The sequence below is a fragment of the Botrytis porri genome (assembly GCF_014898465.1).
Source record: "Botrytis porri strain MUCL 3234 chromosome Unknown BPOR_021, whole genome shotgun sequence".
Taxonomy (NCBI): domain Eukaryota; kingdom Fungi; phylum Ascomycota; class Leotiomycetes; order Helotiales; family Sclerotiniaceae; genus Botrytis; species Botrytis porri.
Window position 1 is genome coordinate 440,406 of NW_024066095.1, and position 24,239 is coordinate 464,644.

A 24,239-nucleotide genomic window follows, 5' to 3' on the forward strand; every position below is an offset into this window, starting at 1 on the left:
GGATGGCACAAACACATGGTTGATTCGTCGAGGAAAGAGAGTCGTTTTTGTTTTCGTGACCAGACCTGTGTGGCATCCTGAGGGGGGAGAGCTACGGAAACTCGAAAGAGCAATGGTGTCGGAATGACTCTTGTTGAGAATCGGGTTTTGGGGGAATTTGGTTATACGAGGGGATGTATATATACTAAGTGTTTGCTCGTACTTGATGGGCATGGCTGGGTCACGATAGATATTTAATGTTGGTTGTTGTTGTTGTTGTTGTTGGGTATTTGGTTTTGGTCCTCCACATGATCATGGTATTGTTCGAACAGAGTCAATGAATGTAGGAGAGATGAATCATTTCAACTTCTAGTTTTATGTTGAAATTTTAATATTGATAGATGATAATATCATATTCCCTTTACAACAGTCCGTCTTCAGCAATTAATATTTTTTGAGATTTGTATTCCGTAAAATCCATCCTCTTATCTTCAAACCGTATCATCCAAACATATGATCATGTTCATCCTCTCTCATGCTTGTGTTCATTTCCAAATACGCCATACCCAATTCCCTCCCCATTATCTCCTTCAGTTCCGAAAACTCCTTTACCCCTATTATGACATAAAAACTCTCGATATTAACATTCCTCCCCCACAGTAATTCCTCTTCCCTCAACGCTGCTCCCTCACACCTCCTCATGTTTCATCGGTACCTTTCCAATTTGCTCCGCAATCTTCTTCACCTCCGCCTCCTCCGTCTTATCAATCACCTTCTTAATATCAATTTCCTTCCCCCTCCTCCCCTCCTTACTCTCCCCCTGCAACTGCTCACTCCGTCTCTGCCTCATCTTCTCCCTCTCAATCTTATCCTCCCACGGATTCTTCTCCCCAAAATCCTTCACATACGGATTCTGTCCGCTATACCCCATCACAATCGCGCGCTTCACATCCGGCAGCTTGAATAGCGATTCCCACGCTTCCCGCACAAGTTTGTATTCGTGCAATTCGTAGTCTTTGATGCATTCTTTGCCTTCCGGGGTCCAGAATATTATTCGGAGAGTTCCGGGGTTGTGGAATTTACGCACCTCGCCGGTCCAGGAGGTCTTGAGTGTTTCCTTCAAAGAGGTAAAACAGGATCCGATGTAGGTTTGTTGCATTTCGGGATTGGAATCGAAGAAGATGATTGGACTCCCGAAATTGAGATTGGGGACTTGGGAGTTGGCCATGTTTTTATTTTTCGGGTTTTGGGGTTTCGTAGAGGTGGGAATATGGTTTGGTTGATTTTGGGTAAGGGTGTGAGTGGTGAAGAAGGAGGAAGGAAATTATATATGAGGTTTGCGGCAGGAAATGAGCGCATCAAAATGTGGCTGTGTGGCTATGTGGCTAGGTGTCTATGTATGTAAGCCGAGGCCCTTGTGAGGCTAGAAAAATGACATGGTGGAGTTTTGGAGGCTAGAGACATCCGATATTTAACCGTGCAGAGCAACCAACACAAGTTACACAAGCTGCCATCTTTTAGATGTGCAACAAAATGTTTAAATGCTTCATGGTCACATGATGTGGATATGATTGGTTGGATCGTCATGGGAAGGAATTGCGATTATAAATTTGGGATCACCAGTGCATCCGATATTCCCAATTTTCCGGTCTTGGTAAATTCCAATTATAATTCATGCATGCTCAAGCATAGTTTTTAGTGATGGGCTTTGGTTATGCGGTTGCGTGGTTGGCTATGCTTTATGTAGTGTGGTGATGCGCATGTGACTGTCAATGTAATGTTGCTATTTTTACTGCAGTGTGAAGGGACAGCAGTCGGAATTTGATAATTGTTTCATCACTCGAACGATTGGTTGATTGGTCGATTGGTCGATTGGGAACAGGTGAAATACAATAAAGTGTTTTCTTTCCCTTACAAATCCTACATAAGCAGCAAAAGGTCTCTATCTGTTCGGTTAACTATTTTCTATTCTTCTATTGTTATGTACGTCTAGTCGTTTGACTCATGACTCCAACGATCGCTCTTATATTCGAGCATCTCTTCTCAAATGAGGCGGATTAAAATTCGAGTGAAATTTCAACTCATCTCATTCGGTCATTCCTTTTCACTTCGGCATACGAGTATGATCTCTCGACTTTCTAGCTCTCCTGTGCCAAATTTACCAACCGCCGATACCTCATTACGATCGGTTCACAGTGCCGCACAATTTATTGTCAATTGCATACCCTATACTCCATATCGGAAGCATACCTAGTAAGTATGGTCGATGGAATCGAGTTGCCTCGCAAGGAATTATATCCACATATTTGATCAAAATGATGTGCAGGGCAATTTGATAGTATAGATGTTGCTCATATCGTGGGATCGATATATATGAAAGTGCGAAGAAATGTTGGTTAGGGTGAAAAGCCGTGTAACTGGATGCTATGTTAGATTATTTTGGCATGATGAAGGAGATTTCACAACCAACAGCAGGTGGAAAGATTCAAGGCCAGGTCAAGGTATTAAAAGTTCAACCAGATCCTAGTCTCCATATATAAGAACGTTTATCAGTCCAAACTGAACAGAATGTCGAAGAAACTCGGAACCTCAGTAGTGTCTAGATTTCCTTGGTCAAATAGAACAAACATGCATCGAGAGAAAAAACTCCCAATCTTTAAGCTCTTGGTTTCTGTCTAATGTACATGAACTAAAGAGTGTCATTGACAAACTAATAGTCGCAATTGTCAGATTAAGAAAATATCGCTTCTTGGATATATCCAAGAAAATCTGACTTCAGTATCAAACAACTCTGAGGCAACAATCATGATTGGTACACGAAAACAGTCAATAGTCCTCGCCTTTATGTACATTCTATCCCAAGTCAATAAATCAATACATTCAACACCGCATCACGCAAGTATCAGTCCCCAGACAAGCAACAAAAACCCACATCCCCCATTCCAATCAAATCATTGGTTGATCGAATGGCCAGATGGGTCACAAGAAAAGTCCCGCGAAGGGCATCATTGTTTGAGATGTGCAACAAATTATTCTTTGTGTTTGGGGTCACATGGTGATGAGGGTATTGGTTGCAGGATTTTTGGAATAGGGGTATCTGGGTTGGGTGGAGGATGTGGATTGGGTGGTTGGAAGTTGGGTAGGACGAGAATGATGCTGTGGAATGGTTGTGTGGTGGAGGATATGCAGTAGAGTTTCTGTATACGAAGTGTGAGATGTTACATGGAGTGGAAATGATTGGTTCCTTTGGTGGTACGGAGGAGTTTTGTACTCAACAGAATGCTCAAAGGGTGCCTTTAGACTTGTTGGTAGTGCAACCTTCCAGCCAGATATTGATCCCTTTCACAATTGTACAAGATAGAATTCATATAACATGGGAGGGTAGCTAATAGGCCAAAGGGCACAAAAACCAGGAGTAAATTTTACCGAACAATCTGGCCTCTGTAGCCCAGAAGGCATTCAATATAATGTGATGATTTACTGCGACGCATATACTGGCCCAATCCACTAGATATGCACCAAACCCATCTCAATCACATGAAAAAACTCTCATTGAATCTAGCCAAAAGAGCGTAGTAACAGTACAGAAAAACTCACTGGCTACAATCCACATACGCAGTCCATTCTACATACACGCCACAAAAATAATAATGCATATGTACGGATTTTCAGACATACAACAAATTCATCTGAATCACATGGAGGAATGATCACTGGATAGCATAGTACCACGGAACCTATCACTGTGAGTCCTCGAGTGAGAGTTAGTCCTACAGAATCCTCTGCATATAGGTACTCTCCATCAACGGCTCTGCTCTATTTACCCCGTCGTACTAGATGTGCAACAAATCTGGCTTTCTTGTAAAGAGGGGTGATGATTAGATATTTTTGGGTTGAGGCACGAATTTCGTATGACTATGATTGGTTCTCTACAGCTTTTCCAATAGGAGCACAGCATGATACTACATATGCAAGTTTTCTGTTCGTCACCAGAAAGAGGAATGATTGGATCTTGAGAGGACACCGCGCACTCTCAGCATCACAAGAATGTGCCCGATACAGCGCACAGCATGGTGGAAGTATCCACCCAATAATCCGCATATGCAGCCTGCGTCAGATGTGCAACAAAGTGGTTTATATTGGAGCTGGAAGTGATTATTGAGTTGAATGGGAGAAGAGATTGGGTGTAACTTTGTGGAATGGGTGTTTGGGTAGCACCTCACCTTGATTTCCAGGGGAGAATAACTATCGTATTCCAATCTTAAATGAAAGATACATTTCCCTCACTCTCCATATCACATCTACATCTACATAACTGCAAAACATTCCGTCTTTTCCAAACACACAACAATACACTACGCATCCCGACCCCCATCTCCACCTCCCTCTCCATTTCCAACGCCCTTCCCCCAAAAAATCAAACTCATTTCCCACTACCTAGAAAGAAATAACTTATGAATCACGCACACACAGATCCAAATCCACAAATCCAAATCCGCATTCACATCCGCACTCGTGCTCGTACAACTCCTTTTCTGACCCGTCGCGCCGCGCCACAAACCTGCATTTTATGATATATTCATGCATGAAGATGTGCAACAAAGGGGGTTTGGGATTTTGTTTTGTGGATTCTGCACCAATCCAATTGTTGATTTGTTTTTCTTCTTGGGGGCTGAGTTTGTGTGACTGTTTCGTGAGGGATTGTACGGCGAGGTGGGATGGATGGGTAGGTAGTGAGTTTTGGGGGATGTCAGGGTTGTATGAGAAAGTCGAGGGGTTAGAGTAGTGCTGGATATTAATATACATGATGCATTTGATGGAAATGGTAGAATGGGAAAGCGTATACTACAATAGGAGATCATTCCTATATCCAGATATGCAACAATTCCTCTCATATCGGAGTTACATCCACAGAATAGAAAAGCGTGTACTACAAGAGGAGATCATTCCTATATCCAGATATGCAACAATTGCTTTCTTTCTTCCATATCAGTTTTACATCTATCATTTGTGAGGGCAAATGCAATGCAAGAAATAATACTAGGTACCAATGCACAATTCGCTTCTATGCGCATTGCGCACCATACATGGCCGGGTACGTGCATGAAGATGTGCAATAGTTCGATTTAGTGTCATGAGTTGATGATTGGTGAGTGAGATGATTGAATTTACTATGTTGTGATATTTGTCTACCTCGAGTCGTATCCCGAGATAATTTATAATATATATGATGTACATGCCGTAGTTCTCGAAGACTCAATAATTTCAGATGTGCAATATGGAGTGATGTCTGTATAATTTATGAGTAGTGTAAGGAGAGGAGAGAATTCTGTATATATATCTAGGTAGCCACGTACCTACTTGATATACTCATGATTATCAAGAGATGTTCTTACTCCTAGGTACTTGGGTATTCAAGTCAGTTCATTTCCACGATGCGTGTATTTTCACTTCTGAATTATATCTTTATCTAGGTATATAATAGATCTAACCCCCCCCCCCCCCCTCAGTTCCTCGCTCCAAATCTAAACATATAAATCCAATAATCTAATAAGCCAAAAACAAATCTATACAAAATCGCAAGACAACTTTCTTAACAAAAACACAATCTCCATCCTACCATCCGCTCACCTACCTCCCCCTCGGATTCAAAAATCTCAAAAATCCCAAGACTTCAAAAAATACCAATAAAAGCGAGCGCACACCCAGACCAGATAATCCAATCCAATCCAATATAATGTAACGTACCACAACCTTGGAAATCCGCAAATCTCAAGCCGTGATTTTTACCGCGACCATTGAGGAGGGGTGTGAGGTGAGCCGAGAAAATTCATGGTTGTGGCTTTTCAGCTTGGGACTTGGAATTATGGAACCACGAATTCGTGGAATTGTGGAATGTTCTGTGGGTGATGGGGTGAGATAGATTAATAGATTGATAGATTGATAGATTGATAGATTGATAGTTTGATAGTTTGATAGATTGATAGATTGATAGATTGATAGTTTGATAGTTTGTTTGAATATTTGATTATTTGGTGTGATAATAATGAAGAATAATGATAATTATTTAGGTACTGGTGTACTGATTTATAAATGAGGATAAATAAGGATGAATAACGGTAAATAAGGGTTCACAAATCGAGGACGTCTAAAAAAGGGAAATAAAATATGCATCTATTTATATATACATAGATCAATGAATAAAATTCAGAACACCTCGACAAACATGTATACATACATACATACATACATACATACATGCACCTCATCCATCAACTCCCTACCTATTCCCCTCCCCCTCCCCCTCACCCTATCCACTCCTCCCCTCCCTTAAACCAAACCCACAGACCCTCCCTCCTTCATCACCAACATTTGTTGCACATCTCAAATTCCTGAGGGTGTAGAGGAATTCCCACCTACGAAGCGGTGTGCAAGGTCTAAACCCCATCTACACACTCAACACCTATTACAAGTACCAATTTGCATGTGTGGTTTTTCAGCGTGGCGGTTGGGTTGTGGATACGTGGCAGTTTGTGTTGCTTTTTTAATTTCATTGCGGGATGCGTGTGTTGTTTTTATTGGGATGGATGGATGGATGGATGGAAGGGTGTGGTGTGGTGTGCTGGTGGGTGTGTGTGTGTGTGGGTGGTGGTGGTGGTTAGGCTTAGCTTACCTGTCTAGGTACAAATAAATGTGTCAAGAGAATTTCCGCCCCCGCTGAGATATTCCGCTCCTGCACCGAGGTATGATTATTATAGTCTTCATGTGATAATTATTCAAGTCGTTTTATTAATATTGTACCCAATTACTACAATTGGTTTAACACTCATTTGACACTAGGTAATAAATGAACCAACCATAACAATATGGATGTCCGAATTTCAATTGACTAGACGAATCACGTGGTGAAAAGAAAGAGAAAATTCTAGGTAGTTGTGAGAGGGAAAAGTCTCTAGATTTTAGTACTTCCCTCACTCATTAGATGTGCAACAAACAATGATTTTTCAAACTAAATCGCCAGGTGTGATGTCGAAGGCTTAAATCAAAACCTGAATTAGATCATGTCACTAAACTTACCGAACAATACAGACCTCGGCCTATTTCTGAATCCTCCCTCAGACTGAGAAGAAAATACTAAGACTTTGAGTGGTCCGGTTATTTCAACAGTATGTGATTTCTCGAGAAACTTCAAAGCGACTCACGATTTTCTAAATCTAAAGTCTTATTCATGGTCTAGAACCTTTTGAAAACTTCAATCGGTTTATATCCAATCCCGTGTCATTTAGAGGCTCGGCGAAAAATACGATCTGCAACAAAAACAATAAAGTACGGAAGAATATCGGATGAGATGAAGCAAACATCACGGGGGGAGTTTCAAGATAACTCTTTGATTGTTTCGAGTCGATTGTTTGCATTGAATTGAAGGGAAAGAAACATGAATCAATAGAATGGTGGAAGAATTGAAGAAAGAAAAAGAATATCCCCGTGAAAGATACTGGGTAATACTTGGTGGAATCAAAAAGGCTACTCCATCAATGGAGATCAACCAAAACTACTGAAACCATCAAGTATAGAGGTCAACTACTAATGCCATTCTCCCGTGATCAACAACTTTGAAGGATGGACCAAAGACCAGATCGTCAAACTCATAATTCCAAGTTCAAGATATTGTCAGATTAGATCAAGTTAATTCCATCATGCAATCACAAATAACCCGAGTCAAAACCACAAGCTAGGTGAGTAGCTGGGTTATGAATTTGGGTGTGATGTCCGGTAAGCTCTTTGTTATCATCATTCAATATCTTGAGGATATTTGGAAGTGTATGGTTGAGGTTGAGGCATCGTCGCTTGAAGATACATTGGTACAAACCTAGGTAGCCCCTATGGATAAGTGAAAGACAACGTACTCAAAGTTCTGACTCATTTTCGAGAACAAAAGCTTTGAAACAAAAGATGACCTGATCCGATGCATTCTGGGCAAATACTTTTGAAAAGACTTGGTGGTTTCTCATAACGATGTTTGTTTTCCGGTATTGTGAGTAAGCCACAGTTCTCGACGCGTTTTTCGTGTCAGCTTCGAAATCTCGATGACTGTTGTGTGATCAGGAACGTTTTCTCGTCCTCTCGAATATACAAATTGGTAGATTCGTAGGGTTCGCATGAGAGAAAGGTCGCAATCACCTTGGGTAGAATCCATCAATATTGAAAGATTGACTTGTTCGAAATACATACCTAGGTTTATAAGTTCTGAATATTTTGATCACCAGTAAATTGAGCCGCGTTTTCCACATGATATTCTGACACGAGGATGGTTATGATTGGGACCAGATGCTAATCCTATTCACAATTAGTCAAATTTCCAATCCTAGTCATTTTCAAATTGTGTACATAAATGACCAGTTCAACCCCGCTCAAAGCTATTCATTTCCATGCACATCACATCTCGCATATCGCACATTGAAGAAACTTTACCTCGCTCGCTTCCATTGTTAGGGGGTTTATGGAATTCTCGGAATTATCAACCAATAAAATTGCGAAGAAACCCATGAATTTACTTAGAGTTCATCTAAGTTAACTGTTTACTTTCGACCAATCAATCTATTTATTTGAATACGGAATACTTTTTCATTCCTCCTGTAAGCTATTTTCACCTACAGCCTACCTCGGTCTTCCTCTCTGACTGTTATCGCCTCACTTATTTCACCGCTTTCCGATAAACGAATTTCGAAGTCTTATCACAAGTTGATGAAGGAGAGCCTTGAAAGTCTTTGATGAAGAGGTCTAATGTCCAATATCTGTTAGTAAAACAAGGAAGAGAAGAAGGGAAAGAAGAAAAGAAGAACAGAAGAACAAAGAAGAACTAACACACCTACATCATCCTTTTCGCCTTCTATATAGACTCGAGGTCCTTTCCTTCAAATCAAGAGGTTGATACATGATAACACTAAAGAAAGAATCTCAAGAGAAGATTGGCCCAAAACTATCTACCTCGCACCGTACGTACTCGTGACTCGAATTGAGTCACTACACAAAAAAGAGATATTTCTTTCCATACAGCACAGGACAGTACATTGCAGTACCGATACCGATGTCTATAGGGTGTACGGTGTACCTAGGTATATACATCTAAAATCTTCAGGAACCCACATACGGTTCGGTTCAGTCCGTACTAGACACCATTTAAATTGGCAGAAAAAGAGATCTTCGTATCAATAATCCTTAAAGAGAAAGGAAACTCTTCTTAAGGAAGCCGAGAGGAAGACACCAAGATTTATTCTTTCAATGATTTCAATCCCATTTTACAATTCGTCAAACGTCAAACGTCAAACGTCAAAGCCTTCCACCGTGTTAGCCTTGCATCAAATCGGATAATCTAACCTTCTTCACCTCTTATTTCAGTTTACCCTCACTTATACCAAAAATATATTAACGTCAAAGTTATTCCTTTGGAAAAATTCACTAAAAGGAAGAGAAAAAGGGAAACAGAGAAATTAAGAAAAGAATAACTACTGGTACCTGGTTAAAAAATGGATTCAACTTATACACCTCAATCGCCCGATTTATCAGGTTTCTTACCACCTGATTCCAACCAACATCAACAACCCTCTCATCCATTAATCACTTCATCGGGAACATCACCACCGTCATCATGTGCACCTAGATCACCGGGAATTCCTCATTTTGGTAATGGTACTATTCCTACACCTAGACCTACATCAACATCAACGTCAACATCAACAACAACAACATCAAGACCTTCTCAACCAATACAACATCCAAATTATCATCCAAGTCACTTAAATCAATCAAATCAATCAAGTCATCCAAGATTCACCACCAGTAATCCGGGAAATTTAATGAATGAATTTCCAGATTATAAAACATTTATTAATAGCACAAATCAGTACATGCCACCAATTCCCGCATTACCACCTACACATTCTTTCCGAAGTCAAGGAACAACTTTAACCACTACTGCGACTACTGGGACAACTCCAACCACGGCTCCACAATATTACTACCCCTCTCACTCTCAGATAATCACATCAGATTTTGTTAATAATAACAATTCACCCATCGTTACATCTTCTTCTTCCTCTTCTTCTCATTTATTACAACCACAACCACAACCACAACCACTCACACAACCATGTTCACAATATATCGATCAATTTGAAAATACCGAGGCGACATTGTCTTCTCAATCCCCTCACCATCATCATATCCCATCCCCATTCACACTGGGTCACGATCCCGTAGAGATATATCAATACAACAATAATCCTCACAATCCTCTCTATCACGAATCATACACAAATCAACTCGATAAAACAACGCGACAACCTCGTCAATCACGCGTCAAATTTCAACCTATCACCACAGCCCCCTTCAATCAATCTCACACGCCTCAACACCAACCCAATATGTCTTTCGCCATAGCACCCCAACCCCCCGCGGCTCCTCCTTCGAATAAAAATCCAAACCCGGATGGAATAGAAATCCGCACGAAGTTTCCCGTCGCCCGCATAAAACGCATTATGCAAGCCGATGAGGAAGTAGGAAAAGTCGCGCAAGTTACTCCGGTCGCAGTATCGAAAGCCTTGGAACTTTTCATGATATCGTTAGTACAAGGCGCGGCGAAAGTCGCGAGGGAAAAGGGAGGAAAGAGAGTTACGGCGGGTTGTTTGAAGAGAGTGGTGGAGGAGAATGATCAATTTGATTTTTTGAGTGAGATTGTAGGGAGGGTTCAAGAGGTTGTGCCGGCGGCGAAGGAGGAGAAGGATGGGGAGGGAAAAAAGAGGAAAGCGTCGGCGGCGAAAAAGGAAGAGGGAAGTGAGAGTGATGTAGAGCCGGAAGTGGATGCAGGTGAACCAAAGAAAAAAGGTAGAGGAAAGGGAAAGGGAGGAAGGAAGAAGAAGGTTGAGGTTGAATCTTGATTGAAAGTTTTTCGCCGAGAGAAAGGAATACAATTACAATATAGCCGGTGTGCGAAATCAATACTTAGGGCTGATGGAAGATCAATTTGCTTTTAGCTGGATGGATGGGCAAATGGGCAAATGGGCGTTTGATGGGCGTGGCATACACATACATATCGTACAGTACATAAATACATGATGGCGCTATGCGGCGGACTTTTCGAATTCGATTGTTGAGGAGGATATATCTGTGCTTAGTGCCTTGGGATTTGTGGTGCTAGAATCTTGTGATCAGCCCATGCAGAAATGATGGATTAGCTAGAGCCACCTACCTACCTACCTATCTAGGTTGGATTTATATATTATACAATTCTTCACTACTTTGATGTTTGGTTTGTTTGTTTGAAGTTTTTCGCTGGTGAAATGTTGGTAATTGTGTTTGTTCTCTTTTTTTCTTCGCATTCGCTGTTACGTTTAGTGAGTACTCACTTGGTATTCCACTCTTCCTCTTTCTCATTGTATTGGCTTTGGCTTGAGCTTGGACTTGGGCTTGGACGTGAGCTTTGGAATGAAAGAAACTGGTGGATGGCTCGTTACTGCTCATCTAGATACATGTATGAAGATTGATGGAATGAGTAGAGTGGTTAGAGGGGGAGGGATCTGAGTTCGAGATTTGAGGTGAAGAAGGATGTGTATTTGGGTGTTTGGGTGTATGTGTGAGGATTGGTAGATGGGAGATGGTGATTGAAGATGAGAGATAGTGGGTAATAGAAGATAAGATAGGGAAGGAAAGAAAAGGGAGAGAAAATGAGGGGGGAAAAGGTGCTACGTCTCCTGGCTACTTAGGGGGGGGGGAAGATCGATTGATAGAGGTGGGATGGAAGGACTGGGATAATGGGTTTGATGGATTTGGGATTGGAGATGTGAGATTGGGAGCTGGGAGATTGGGATATAGTTGGGAATCAAGTTTAAGCTGTTGGTTATGATTTTGCTGCTGTGGGAGTGTAGGGTTTATTGTGGGAGGGGAGAAGGGGGAGGAGTGGAGGTTTTGAGGGGGAAGGGGAAGGGGAAGGGAGGACAGTGAGGGGAGATGTGATATATATTTTGCTTCTAGATACTATCTGGGTATTGGGCATTGTGTATTCAACTTTATTGTGTATATGTGACCTTTCTTCATCCTCACTCTCGTCCATATTCTCATCCTCATTCGCAGAACTGTTCCCCCTTTATTGTTGACCACTTTAGAGGTGAAGATGCGGGTAATTGAATGTTAAGATGGCGAGGGAAAGGGGATGGAAAGGGAAGGGGGTTTGGTCGGTTGTGCTGTAGGAAAGTTTTATGATGGGTGGGTTGGAAAAGAATGAGGAAGGTAGCGGCTTCGTGTTTCTGTGATGTGACGGGGGATTGAGGTGGAAAAGATGGGGTCGGATTTGATTGAATCTATGGGGTTAAGATATGGGGTAAAGCTTAGAGATTGGTTTAGTAGGTTGATGGGAATTGAAATTGAGATTGAAAATAGTATGTGATCGAAGATTCGATAGTTTCGGAACTTAAATTCACGGAGTATAGAAGAATGTAGAGTGGCTGTGGTTGTGTTCTCTGGTGGTGGGAAGTATGAATTTTAACAGCTCTTGGAAATTGGGAATTTGGATAGGATAGGGGGGGAAAGAGGCTTGGGATTTTTGTTTAGAGGAATGAGGGGAGAGGGGAATGAGAGTTGGGCTTAGGATAGAAAGGATGGGTCTGAGGGAGATGGGAATGAAGAGGAATATGAAAAGAGACACATAGGTGTGCACGATGAAATAAGTCAGGGAATGGAGGCTTGAATTTGGGATAAGTTTCGGCCAAAACTTTCAACGGATGATGATAATGTGAGGAGTTGGTTGTGACGATATTTAGATGATGAGATGTGATGACAGCTGTAATTACTCTTGGGAACGCGGCGGTGAAGGTTCTTATTTGTTGGCGATTAAATGGTGATGTGATAGTCCGACAGTGATAGATACATATTCTATATTCTTGTCATTTGCATCAAATCATCACTTCTGCCATCTATATAGAAAATAAACCTCATATATCTTTACTCCAAAACTACCGACTAATTCGTAAGTGTGTTTAGTTAACTATTGTGAGGACAATCATAGTACGTAGTCCTCGAACTCCATCCTCATAGACTTTGTAGTTTCCTGTTGATCTTGAAAAATTGGAGGGAGCGGTGATATTTATATGTGATTTGAGATCAGATTAGATGCTGATGGTGGTAGTGGGTAGTGACGATGGAGATTGAGAGGCAATGATAAGTTGATTGATGATAGAGATAATACATCTTTATCTTCTCCGATAATAAAACTCCCAAATGGTGATGAATTTTCAAGCCATACGACGAGAGACAAATCTCAGGGGCAAGAAACGTATATTTTTATAGGATATTGAAGGGAATTGAAGATGTGAGAAAACTCCATGGCAGCGTCAGTGTTTGGAAGCTTTTGTGCCAGAAATATCCAATTTTTCCCGGTCATATATAGAGTATCATGGAAGTGAAAAAGATTAATGTAATACTCTGGGGGAGGGTTGGGAGCGGGTGGAAATGCGGAGGAGGAGTAAGGGGGCGAGGGGGTGGGAACTTGGAAGTGGTAATGAAGATGATTCACCTACGTTACATAGACCCATAGCAGATTAAGAAAAGCATTGTGTCATGATCACATGTTAGGTATTCTCAATTATCAATATCTCTTTGATTCACTATCCCCATTCAGCTCATGCCAGACTTTGAATGAAGTCTTGTTTGGGAAGTATGAAGATTTTCGTCAAACTGGTCCTCTATCCATAACAATATCGATCCGCTTGGTCCCCAGATGCCTAATGCGAGGTCTCGTGAACTCGAAGACTTCGGGGATAGGACTGTGGAATTGAGAGCGTATGATATTTTAGGGTTGGGCTTAGGATACGGTTATTGGGGATAGGGTTATGAGGGGGAAAGTGGTGGATTTGTAGTAGTGGAGATACTCGATGGTGAGAACTAGAGACCACTAGACTATTTACTGAAAATTCGACTTTCATACTTCGACAACGGTAGGGCTAAATATTCACCGTCAACAAACTTCACCTACCCATCAGACTATTAATTTCCCCTTCTCCTCTTTCCACTTTCCACCCTCCAAGCATCAAGCAATTCATGCGTGTATGCGTTCTTCCACAACTATAGGGTGTCCAGACCTGGAAAGAGGTCCATTCATTTTGCACAACTTGTATATATTTCTAGAGTGAACATTGGCTGATTTTTATACAATAGTGTGGATTGAGGAACGTGAGGAGAGGTGATATGAGGACATGGAGATGCTAAGCGAATTCTCAAACAGATTTCGATCATCTACTACAATATTAATCATTAGTAGGGAAATGGATATGTTGAGTAATTACTTATACACCTCACATCTGCAGTTTCCGGCGTTTAGCCATAAAAACTTTGTTGGTACCATTCTTTAGCTCATGTGCACAAATTTGTTGAAGAAACGATAGCCGCGAGGTGGAAATTCATCTTGGGGGTATCCGGGTTGGTTTGAAAAGCGTAGAGTTATTACTTCAAGTGTGAAGACAGTCCCGAGAGGGAAATTAAGTGGATAGATCGAATGAGTCAATGAATCTTTAGAGACAACAAGAAAACGGGGTTGGTGATGAAAAGCTTCGGTGAGAATGGTCTTTATTCACCTGATCTCTCATGCAAAAGTAACAATACGACTTGAAAATCGACATTGAAACAGTGAGGATCTCTCATTGAAATATACCAGTTCTAGAATATGAGGTGAGGGGAATATATAGTACTTTAGATCACCGCTTTTCAAAGCGAACTCCTCGTAGGCAAGCATCACTCATCTGATTAAAGTTGGGATGGGCCAATTGTTGACAAATGAATTAGAGGGTAGATGATAATTTATATAATCGGGGAGGGAAATCTGGGAATCGAATTCTTCTATACGATTAGATCAGGCAGTGTGATGGGCGTAAAGGTCCACCTGGGCACAGCATTGTTTTCTTCGTCGTCCATATTAAATTGATGAGAGCATTCATTTACTTGGATCCAAATACCTACATTATGTTTGAATTGACTCCTAAATTCCACTACACAATCTTTGGCTCCACCTCAAGAGTTCTAAATATCTGTCTATAATGCATATAAATAGGGACTCTTATAATGATATCGAAGTATCAAACCTCGTACAAACTGACCGACATGCCTTCGTATGTACAGAAAGATCTCTATGGAAAGAGAGAAGTGTTTTTGATACAAGGCAAATGCAAGGGAGAAGACTTGGTCATAAATAATGCTTAGATATGGCGAAGTTAGCAATTACTTGTTGGCATGAAGGCGAAATAGAAGGCGAATGGTGACCGGCAGTAAAATGCGTTATTGGGGCAAAGGATTCCTTTGTGTTCTTCTTTTCGATAGTGATTATTTCTATCGACAATTATTATTAGTATTTATAATATCACAAGTCAGTTGTTGAATACGCACTTGTCAAGTGTTCCTCATAGAGCGCTCACCAGAATCCATTACGCTGTTCATTATGGCACAATGAGTTCCTGTAAATTTCCAGTTCCATATTGCTTCGAGGTGAACGTTGAGTGGTGTAAGTTTGATTTGGAATGAAGCCATTGGTCAACTACTATTTATGTTGAGTTTGCAGAAAGTGAGTGGTACTAAGCTAGAACTTCTGCGACCTTGGATGAATGTGACTGCTCTATTCCAAAAGGGATATGAAGCGCACAAACATCTCTTTTTGTCAAGCACTTAGACTTATTATCTAGAAAGCGTCACCCAGTGGCCTCGGTCTAAATAGATTTCAGTAAACAACAAAACCACTTCAAAAAGCATCCTACATGTGAGACCATTCGCGCCGCCCTATTATCCAGTTCCCATCCGCCCATCCGCCCAACCGCCCAAGCACCGTACCCCACCAAATTTCGATAGTGAATCTCGTTCTTTGATATATAATTCCAAACAATTACATCCTCTCGATGAACATCCTAGTTGATAGTGCAGTGGATAGCTCGGCGCGCCCATCGAGAGCCATCTGTTACATCGACTTGGATGACTGCATTGCCACAGACAACGATTTGCAAGGTTTCTGGGTTTCACTCCTGAGGGGGTGAGATTTCTTTTGCCATTTTGGTCAGTTCTTTTTTTTTTGTCACAGGTAATTTTTTTTTCTTTCTTTTTGGAAATTGTGGATTTCTAGAGTGTTTTTGAGATATCTTTGAGCTTTGGAGCTGTCAAGGTGATTTTTTATTAAGTGATAAGTGGGTCACGAATGAGAAGCGAAAAGTGGGAGCGGGGTTTAAGGGGGAGTGAATATAGAGGGATGTGGGGCAAGTTAGAAAATTGTGGCTTTTTGTAAGTTGAAGAAGATGTGGCAGATATGCATCTGATAATGAGTACTACAGACTCATCGTGAGGCACAAATAGTCAAAGAGTATCGCGAATAGGATAGGAGGTAAAGAGCTGAGTTTCCGTGATGGCTCTTTACGTTGAGCATTGCGTATGAATACCTCATAGTATCATAACAACCAAGATCAAGTTATTGAAGTCACTAAATTTCGCAGAAAATTTGGTTCGATAATTGACCTTTGCGCCACAGTTTTTAGAAAATTACATAAGAGCGTTCTATCGAGAGCACTGTTATTTGTTTTGTCTCGAGATATGCAACAGATCGCAGGAGCTATAATGTCCAAATCATGTATTGCATTTTATTAAGAAGACTGTCCACATGAAGCTTGCGTGTGCATAAGTCTTCCTGGTACTTGAGCCAAATTTCAAGAGGTAGGTCGCCCTATTAGAGTAAGAGTATAAAGTGTTCGCATCTGGTGATAGCGCCATCATCATTAGCTAGCTGCACCCTATACTTGACGAGCTACACGACCGTGCGATGATTGCTTCTCTTGATCCTTTGGTTCAAAATTCAGTACTACTGCGCAAAGTTTAGCACGACACGATCTTTATGTCCCAATGTCCCAAATAATCCCAGTACAAGGTATGGGTTTGAATCGTGGCTCATCAGATGGCCTGCACCTGATTACGAGATCATGTGATGTATGTATTTTAAGTTCACAAAGCCTCCGCAGATTGGCCTATCACGTCTACATCTATCGGTTCAAACTACTAGATTGAACTGTGTCAGTGTAATCAAAAGTTCGTACGAGATTAACAGCCCTCAATATTAGTCATGCACGCCTTAACGAATTGTACACCGAAGGGCGTAGCCCCACTATATATATATTCAATTGATTATATATCTCCTCACCTCAACATCAATCATACAATCATACCCAAGCTCCTACGGCAGTATCTTCAATTTATTGCTTCAATATGGGATCTCAGACTCCAGAGGAGCATCAACAAATTCCTGATGGTATGACTTTCCATCGAAATTACATAATCGAGGATCCAAAGCTGACTTCGGAATCTAGCTTCTAATTCCGCCGACTTCAAACCAGCCAATCAAAATCCAAAACCTTCTAATAAGAGCTCGAGCTCGGCAGATTTGGATCGTGGAATTATTGGCGACGGCGATGGTGACGATGATAATGATGGTGTTGAAGAAAGAGCTAGGGTGAATGGACTTTCGTCTAATGGTGAGTTGCGATTTTCCGATCAGCAATCACTCATTTGTAAGATTCATCTCAATAACAACTCAATCCCTGTGTATAGAAAAGAAGAAGAAAAGAAAGAAGCCAAAGAAGAAGAACAAACAACCAACGGAGCTTAGACAAACCAATCCACCACGTGTGCTTATCTCTAGCTTATTTCCATTTGGATTTCCAAAGGGGGAACTTCTGCCATATGAGAATACGTCCCGTATTACGGATGAGGAATCGCGTTTCAATTCACGCCTATGGGACGAAGGATTTCTCGACGATTATCGTAAAGCTGCAGAGATTCACAGACAAGTTCGTCAATATGCGCAAAAGGAGCTCATCAAACCAGGAGCAAGTCTTTTATCAATTGCCGATGGAATTGAGGATGGAATTCGTGCGTTGTCTGGCCATCAGGGACTAGAAATTGGAGATAGCTTGAAAGCAAGTATGGGGTTTCCGACCGGTCTTTGTCTTAACAACGTTGCAGCCCATTGGACACCGAACCCGGGTGGAAAAGATGACATTCTGAAGAATAGCGATGTACTGAAAGTAGACTTTGGAGTGCAAGTCAACGGTCGCATTGTCGATTCGGCATTTACTGTCGCTTTCGACCATACGTACGATAACCTACTGGCTGCAGTGAAAGAAGCAACTAACACTGGCATTATGGTACGTCGCATTAATTGAAAGCGTTGACTTTGATCCAAAGTACACAAGCTAACGGATAAATAGCATGCTGGTATCGACACAAGAATGAGTGATATCGGTGCTGCTATCCAGGAGGTCATGGAAAGTTACGAAGTAGAAATTGGAGGAAAGGTTTTCCCAGTGAAATCCATTCGAAATATTACCGGCCATGACATTCTTCGATATCATATCCACGGTGGCAAACAAGTCCCCTTTGTCAAAAACAAGAATCGAGATAAGATGGAAGAGGGAGAAGTCTTTGCAATTGAGACCTTCGGTAGTACGGGAACAGGTTATCTTCGAGATGATGTATGTATCGCACTTCTTTCTCGTTTCTTGATGTCTTGAGGTTGTATTCTGATGATATGATAGGTCGGCGTTTATGGATATGGACGAAGCGATGATGTTACAAGCTCCAATATACAACTTTCGTCCGCCAAGGCTTTACTGAAAACCATCGACGCCAATTTTGGAACCTTGGTGTTTTGCCGTCGCTATTTGGAGCGTCTTGGAGTCAAAAATTATCATCTTGGGGTATGTGACTGATCGTCGCCATTATGCGCTGAGAGATTATTAACAATTGTTAATAGATGAGATATTTGATAGACAATGGAGTAATGGAGTCTTACGCTCCACTTGTCGATGTAAAGGGTTCATATACAGCACAATTTGAACATGTAAGAAAACTTGCAAAACTATCTTCCGAAGCTAACCATTGGTTGCAGACAATTCTGCTCCACAGCGGTGGTAAAGAAGTCATCAGTCGCGGCGACGACTATTAGACATTTGCACTTACATTTGCACTTGCAATTGGATCATTCATTTACATACCTTTCTTTCTCAAGAAAAATTTGAGTATTCAACATACTCATGTTCGCTTACCTCAAGCTACCATACCTATGATCGGATCTCGGTCATTATCTCTGGCATATCCATAACCTTTGATTTCCATACTAGCTAAAGCACAATTGCGCTTTCCACACATCTTCTCCATTTCTCTTCTTTCTCAATCTTCCTTTTGACCGAATACCCGCGGTAATGTGAATGCTGTATTCACGAAGTTTGGCAATTTGGTGAATGCTGGTGACATGGTGAAGTTTGATGATTTGGAATGATGTTATCGGTACCCCCAAGCGTTGAAGTATTTCAAATCTTGAATTCCCATTTCCGGACAATGATGGGACTTATCTCCCAGACGGTCTCCACTTAAGGACCTAACCCTACAATGACTAACTTGTTTTCATACTAGCCTTGCTCCTATACGACCAATACATCTAGATCCACATCTACTATCTATGCCCAGATCTCTATACAGGATGGGATACATCTACCGCATAATCATCAACCAGCATGCACTAGACCCTGCCATACAGATCTGTAGGAATACCGACAAATGTGTGCTGACGTCATGTGACGGGGTTTTGCACAGCGATAGCGTGATCTAGAATGTTCATAAACAAACAGCACCTCGCCGTAGATCATTTTTCATACACGACTCACGTGATGCATAGGAAGAATAGTGCCGGCTTATAGTACCGAATGAGAACAGTTTTTTGATTCGAAGGATGGTGTTATCTTTTTTTTTTGGGCATGGTTTATTATGCATCAAAGGCTGACTGTGGGTACAATTGATGTGCCTCTTGCTAGTTGGACTTCTCTTCTCCAAAATTGTTTTCCGGCTTCTTCACTACCCTTAGTTGCGATCTTAAACTTAAGCTTAAGCTCAAGATGTTGACATCTATAACATCACTTCAAATTTTCGCATTAAACAGAGATCACAAAAATTCACTGAAAGTCCAGTAGAGGTGGCGCGATTTGAATAATTCTTCTTTTAGCGGCAAGTAAATTCATTTTGCTTCTTTCATGTTTGATAACTCTGAGCTTCTAGGGATCATCATTTCAACCAAATTTTTGAGTCTTTCGCCATGAGCGGGGACAACTCGTGCTTTCGAATAAATAGGTCAGGGTAGTTCATTTGATCCCGCGATGACATGAACTTACGATGCATCGGCGTCAACACTTTTAGGAATGTCGCGATATTGTTGTACAGGAAAATGAACAAGATTTATGGTTGACTGCTCCCGATTCATACACTTGTACTTCTGGCTTGCGTGTACATTGTCTGAATACCCAGGTCGCTATCTTCTGCCCTGATATCGACATGCAAAAATTTCGGTACCGAAATTTACTGATATTGCCATATACCCCACCCCACCTTCATGATGTGTAGCCCCCACTGCCTTGGCATATATGAGGTAATAATATGCGTATTGTCAAATTATTTTTTCTTCAACTTTCACATGGTGTTACATGAGGCCGAGAAAAACACCCTTAAAACAAGAAATACTCCACTACTTGCAACATGTGAAAATTGTCAACTGCAGGAACAAGCTAGATGACCAACATGTTTGTTGTTATGTGGAAGGTGGCTTGTAAATAGTTGTGTCTTATTTCTAAAAGCAGTGTGGTCGTGAGAAGTGCCGAACTGATGCGCGAAGTAAAATCGTGATAAGATGATCCTCAAGTTGGAAAGTAAGCGCGCAAGTTGCAGGGTATAAGCTTTTAACAAGGGTTAGCAGCGAATGCTTAAAGAAAGAACATGCTCTGCTTCACACACAAAAAATTTGTAGTTCGAAATGCATCGAGATCAATAGGTGTAAGAGAAATCGATGTGAGGGGTTGTGCGAGTTCTTACTTGTTGGATAATTCAGTTCTACGAATTCAAAACTGGTTATTTAAACGCAAAGATCAGATGTGATTGAAAAGCCTAAGTAAGGACTACGAAGGCTACAAGGTTTCCATCCTACATGGTGTTTGCTCCCCAGTGACGTCTTGACTGGTGTCTGTCGGGAATTCTGCTTCAATTGTTGAGGTTCGCCGTGAAATTTGTAGGTCTACCTCTCGTAACAACGTATTATTGTCTCACGCTGCAAGAGCGGACGTGGAATCGAAATTGAAAGGATTCAAAGGAATGTCCAAGCTGAACTGGCAAGCATTATTTAACACAACGGTGAAATTTTTTCTCGAACAAAATAGGACAAGCGCTTCCTGTGCCTTACGCACATGTAAACCAGGATGATTTGAGAGGTCCGACCCGGTAGCGCAAGGGAAGTTCCTCCAGCAAATTCTTTCGACTTAAGAACAACACTTTGACGGGGTTGGTAGATATCCTACTAACTAGGAGGAAGGGTTGGCAAGAGCTTCATCTCCTTCCTACATTTCGACCTTGTAGCTTGGCGTCCAAAGGAGCAGAAGGAGACGTAGATAGAGATCATATCTATCGGGCAGAAGAAGCTCTACTTCCGCAGCACCATTACGATATGAAACTGGGCATCATAGACAATGAATTATTGGTTGATATGACGTGGTGAGAGGCGAGAAGAAGTTACTGAAATGGAGGGTAACATTGTGAGCATGTTTTCACCCAGTCTCGACGGGGGTACTCCTTAAGGTGTTCGATGGTGGAGATCAACTATTGGGATTGGATTTTATTAACTCCTCTTATCCGAATCATACTTCATTGTACATTCTCGTCGCATAAGACTTCACTAGCCCCTAGTGAAACCCCTACCCTGCTCCGTCTGAACTTCCTAATGGAGCGTTCGGAGTCCTCTTTTTCGGACGGAAACTATATTGACAACTTCGTCATGGCCTGCTTGAGAAAGGTTCAAAAACTTTATATATACTCTCATCTTGCAAGCTATTCAACACATCAACCTTCTTCAGAAGTATCAGATCTAGCACTTGCTTTCCAGATTCAAATTCGTTCTGCGTCCTGCAATTTCCAACACCTAATTCCAGCAAAGGCGTGTCTTATTACCTTCCCCCGAGGACTCCCTCAGTAATCGATTACTTCAACTCAACAACTTATTTTACCATTACTTGTTAGATCCACTGCTCTGCAAGATGGGAGAACTAGAAAAGATGATTGACTCGCCAGACGTTCGTAGTCTGACAGACTCCAACGATACTAGCGAAATGAAAACACTACCACCGTCACCATCCTCTCGCAGTATAGCAGAATCAGACAGTTCTGGTGGCTCAAGCTTGATGAAAGTATCTGTGGATCCCAAAATTCTGGAAGATGTTGCAAGACAATCTGCCACCCCTATTTTGAGATTTTACAGATTCATGACCTCTGAATATCGACTTTTATTTACAATTGTGTTCTGTCTCAATTTGGGAGGTATCGCGGGATTCCTGTATCAATGGGCTACAAATGGAACACCAAGTCAAACAACAGCTGCTTTAGCAACCTCAATCAACCTTGTTGTCGCAATCGTCATTCGCGAGGAACATGTCATCAATATTCTGTACACCATCTTCGCATCTGCGCCAAGATCATTCCCCTTATGGCTTCGCAGACGTATGGGGAAAATCTACCACTTGGGAGGTCTTCATTCCGGATGTGCTTCAGCTGCAACATTTTGGTTCATTCTCCTCTCTATTGAAAGTAGCTGGAGAGGACCATACAACGCGGAAAAGATCATCTTGCTCATTATCATCTACATCTTGGACATTCTTCTCATTTCAATGATCGTTATGGCCCATCCATCTATTCGTGCAGAACTCCACAACAGCTTTGAAATCATCCATCGATTTGCGGGATGGTCAGCACTCGCTTTGCTGTGGACTCTTACCGTACTCACTAGTGATCTTCAGCGACCAGCAACTCAGAAATTATCAAAGGCATTACTAGTAAACCCAAACATGTGGCTTCTCGCTGTCGCCACAGGGAGTATCATTATAACGTGGCTCAACTGCCGAAAGATCAAAGTTCAATCAGAGCAACTTTCAACTCACGCATTGCGCGTATATTTCGACTATGTTACTCCTTCCCCAGGAACAACTATCCGTATATCCAGCAGTCCTCTCTTTGAATGGCATTCATTCGCCACAGTCGCAGATCCCAAAAGAGATGGTTTCTCCCTTATCATCTCGAACGCAGGTGACTGGACAAAAAGGTTGATAAGCGAACCACCAAAGGAGATTTGGGCTCGTCGTACGCCCACATGTGGTGTCTTGAGAATCGCTCCCATGTTCCGAAGTATCTTGCTTGTAGCTACTGGTTCAGGAATTGCACCATGCTTACCAGTAATTCTTGCACAACAAACCCGAATTAACCTCTTTTGGTCAACTCGAGACCCATTGACGACTTATGGTGACGAAATCGGTGACATTATCAAAGCACTGGGACCTAATGCATACATCCATAATACGACAACAATGGGGAGACCGGCGACACTTCCTCTCGTGATACAACAGTATCGAGATACTCAGTCAGAAGCCGTTATTGTGATTTCAAATCCTAAATTGACGATTAAACTCGTACAGGATTTGGAATATCTTGGAATTCCAGCCTTTGGTCCTATCTGGGACTCGTAGAAGGACTGGGCATCATCAATTCCGCATCTCCGCGCCTCTCTCCAGCCGCCCTAGTACGACTGAATATCACGATAATGAAACCATGAGCTGTGAATTTCTGTTGATTAATTTAAGCCCCGGAGGAGGGCATTCTTTCGTTTGTTATGGCGTTTGTTGAATTTGGTCCCCCTTTTCATAGGATATACGGCTTGATATTGGTTTCTGTATCTGTTTGGGACATAGAAGGACGGAGTAGGAAAAGTGCAAGTACACGTTAGTCAATTAGATCAATAGAATAGATTATCCTTATCGCTCATCTTGACGTCTGTCCAATACCTACTGTGCTATTTTCTGACAACCTAATACCGGAGTTTCGATACCGGATTAGCCTTGTCTTCCCGTCATATATATGCAGCTAAGTACCCATCTTTCTTCAACGCCATCTCACGATAACAGGGAAGAAATCCAAGCCAATGATCACAGAGCAAAATTACACGTGCGTGGCACGTGTATGATTAAATTTGCAGACTCAAAGATGGTGCAAAGATGTAAATATGTGTATAAATATAATATAATCTAGATTGATTGAGTGGTCGCTGTTCCAAGCGCATTTTGTGAAATTGTGAAATAGAAAAAGATGTAAAGAAGATGGAGGTTAAA

At 41.6% G+C, this 24,239-nt stretch overlaps 4 protein-coding genes across 4 annotated transcripts; 3 read left to right on the forward strand and 1 right to left on the reverse strand.

Annotated features, from left to right (window-relative positions):
• Window positions 1–667: 667 nt before the first annotated feature.
• On the reverse strand, window positions 668–1,207 carry EAF01_011445 (uncharacterized protein; the record flags this gene model as incomplete). The annotated part of the gene is made up of 1 exon (XM_038919702.1): window positions 668–1,207. One exon carries the CDS (start codon window positions 1,205–1,207, stop codon window positions 668–670), a length of 540 nt encoding a protein of 179 aa, XP_038764912.1.
• An 8,299-nt stretch (window positions 1,208–9,506) lies between these two features.
• On the forward strand, window positions 9,507–10,916 carry EAF01_011446 (uncharacterized protein; the record flags this gene model as incomplete). The annotated part of the gene is made up of 1 exon (XM_038919703.1): window positions 9,507–10,916. The coding sequence occupies one exon, from the start codon at window positions 9,507–9,509 to the stop codon at window positions 10,914–10,916; it is 1,410 nt and encodes a 469-aa protein (XP_038764913.1).
• A 6,343-nt stretch (window positions 10,917–17,259) lies between these two features.
• EAF01_011447 (uncharacterized protein) lies at window positions 17,260–18,997 on the forward strand (the record flags this gene model as incomplete). The annotated part of the gene is made up of 7 exons (XM_038919704.1): window positions 17,260–17,302; window positions 17,361–17,525; window positions 17,602–18,197; window positions 18,261–18,524; window positions 18,588–18,749; window positions 18,806–18,892; window positions 18,941–18,997. The coding sequence occupies 7 exons, from the start codon at window positions 17,260–17,262 to the stop codon at window positions 18,995–18,997; spliced, it is 1,374 nt and encodes a 457-aa protein (XP_038764914.1).
• Window positions 18,998–22,121: 3,124 nt separating this feature from the next.
• Window positions 22,122–23,600, forward strand: EAF01_011448 (uncharacterized protein; the record flags this gene model as incomplete). The annotated part of the gene is made up of 1 exon (XM_038919705.1): window positions 22,122–23,600. The coding sequence occupies one exon, from the start codon at window positions 22,122–22,124 to the stop codon at window positions 23,598–23,600; it is 1,479 nt and encodes a 492-aa protein (XP_038764915.1).
• Between the last annotated feature and the right edge of the window lie 639 nt (window positions 23,601–24,239).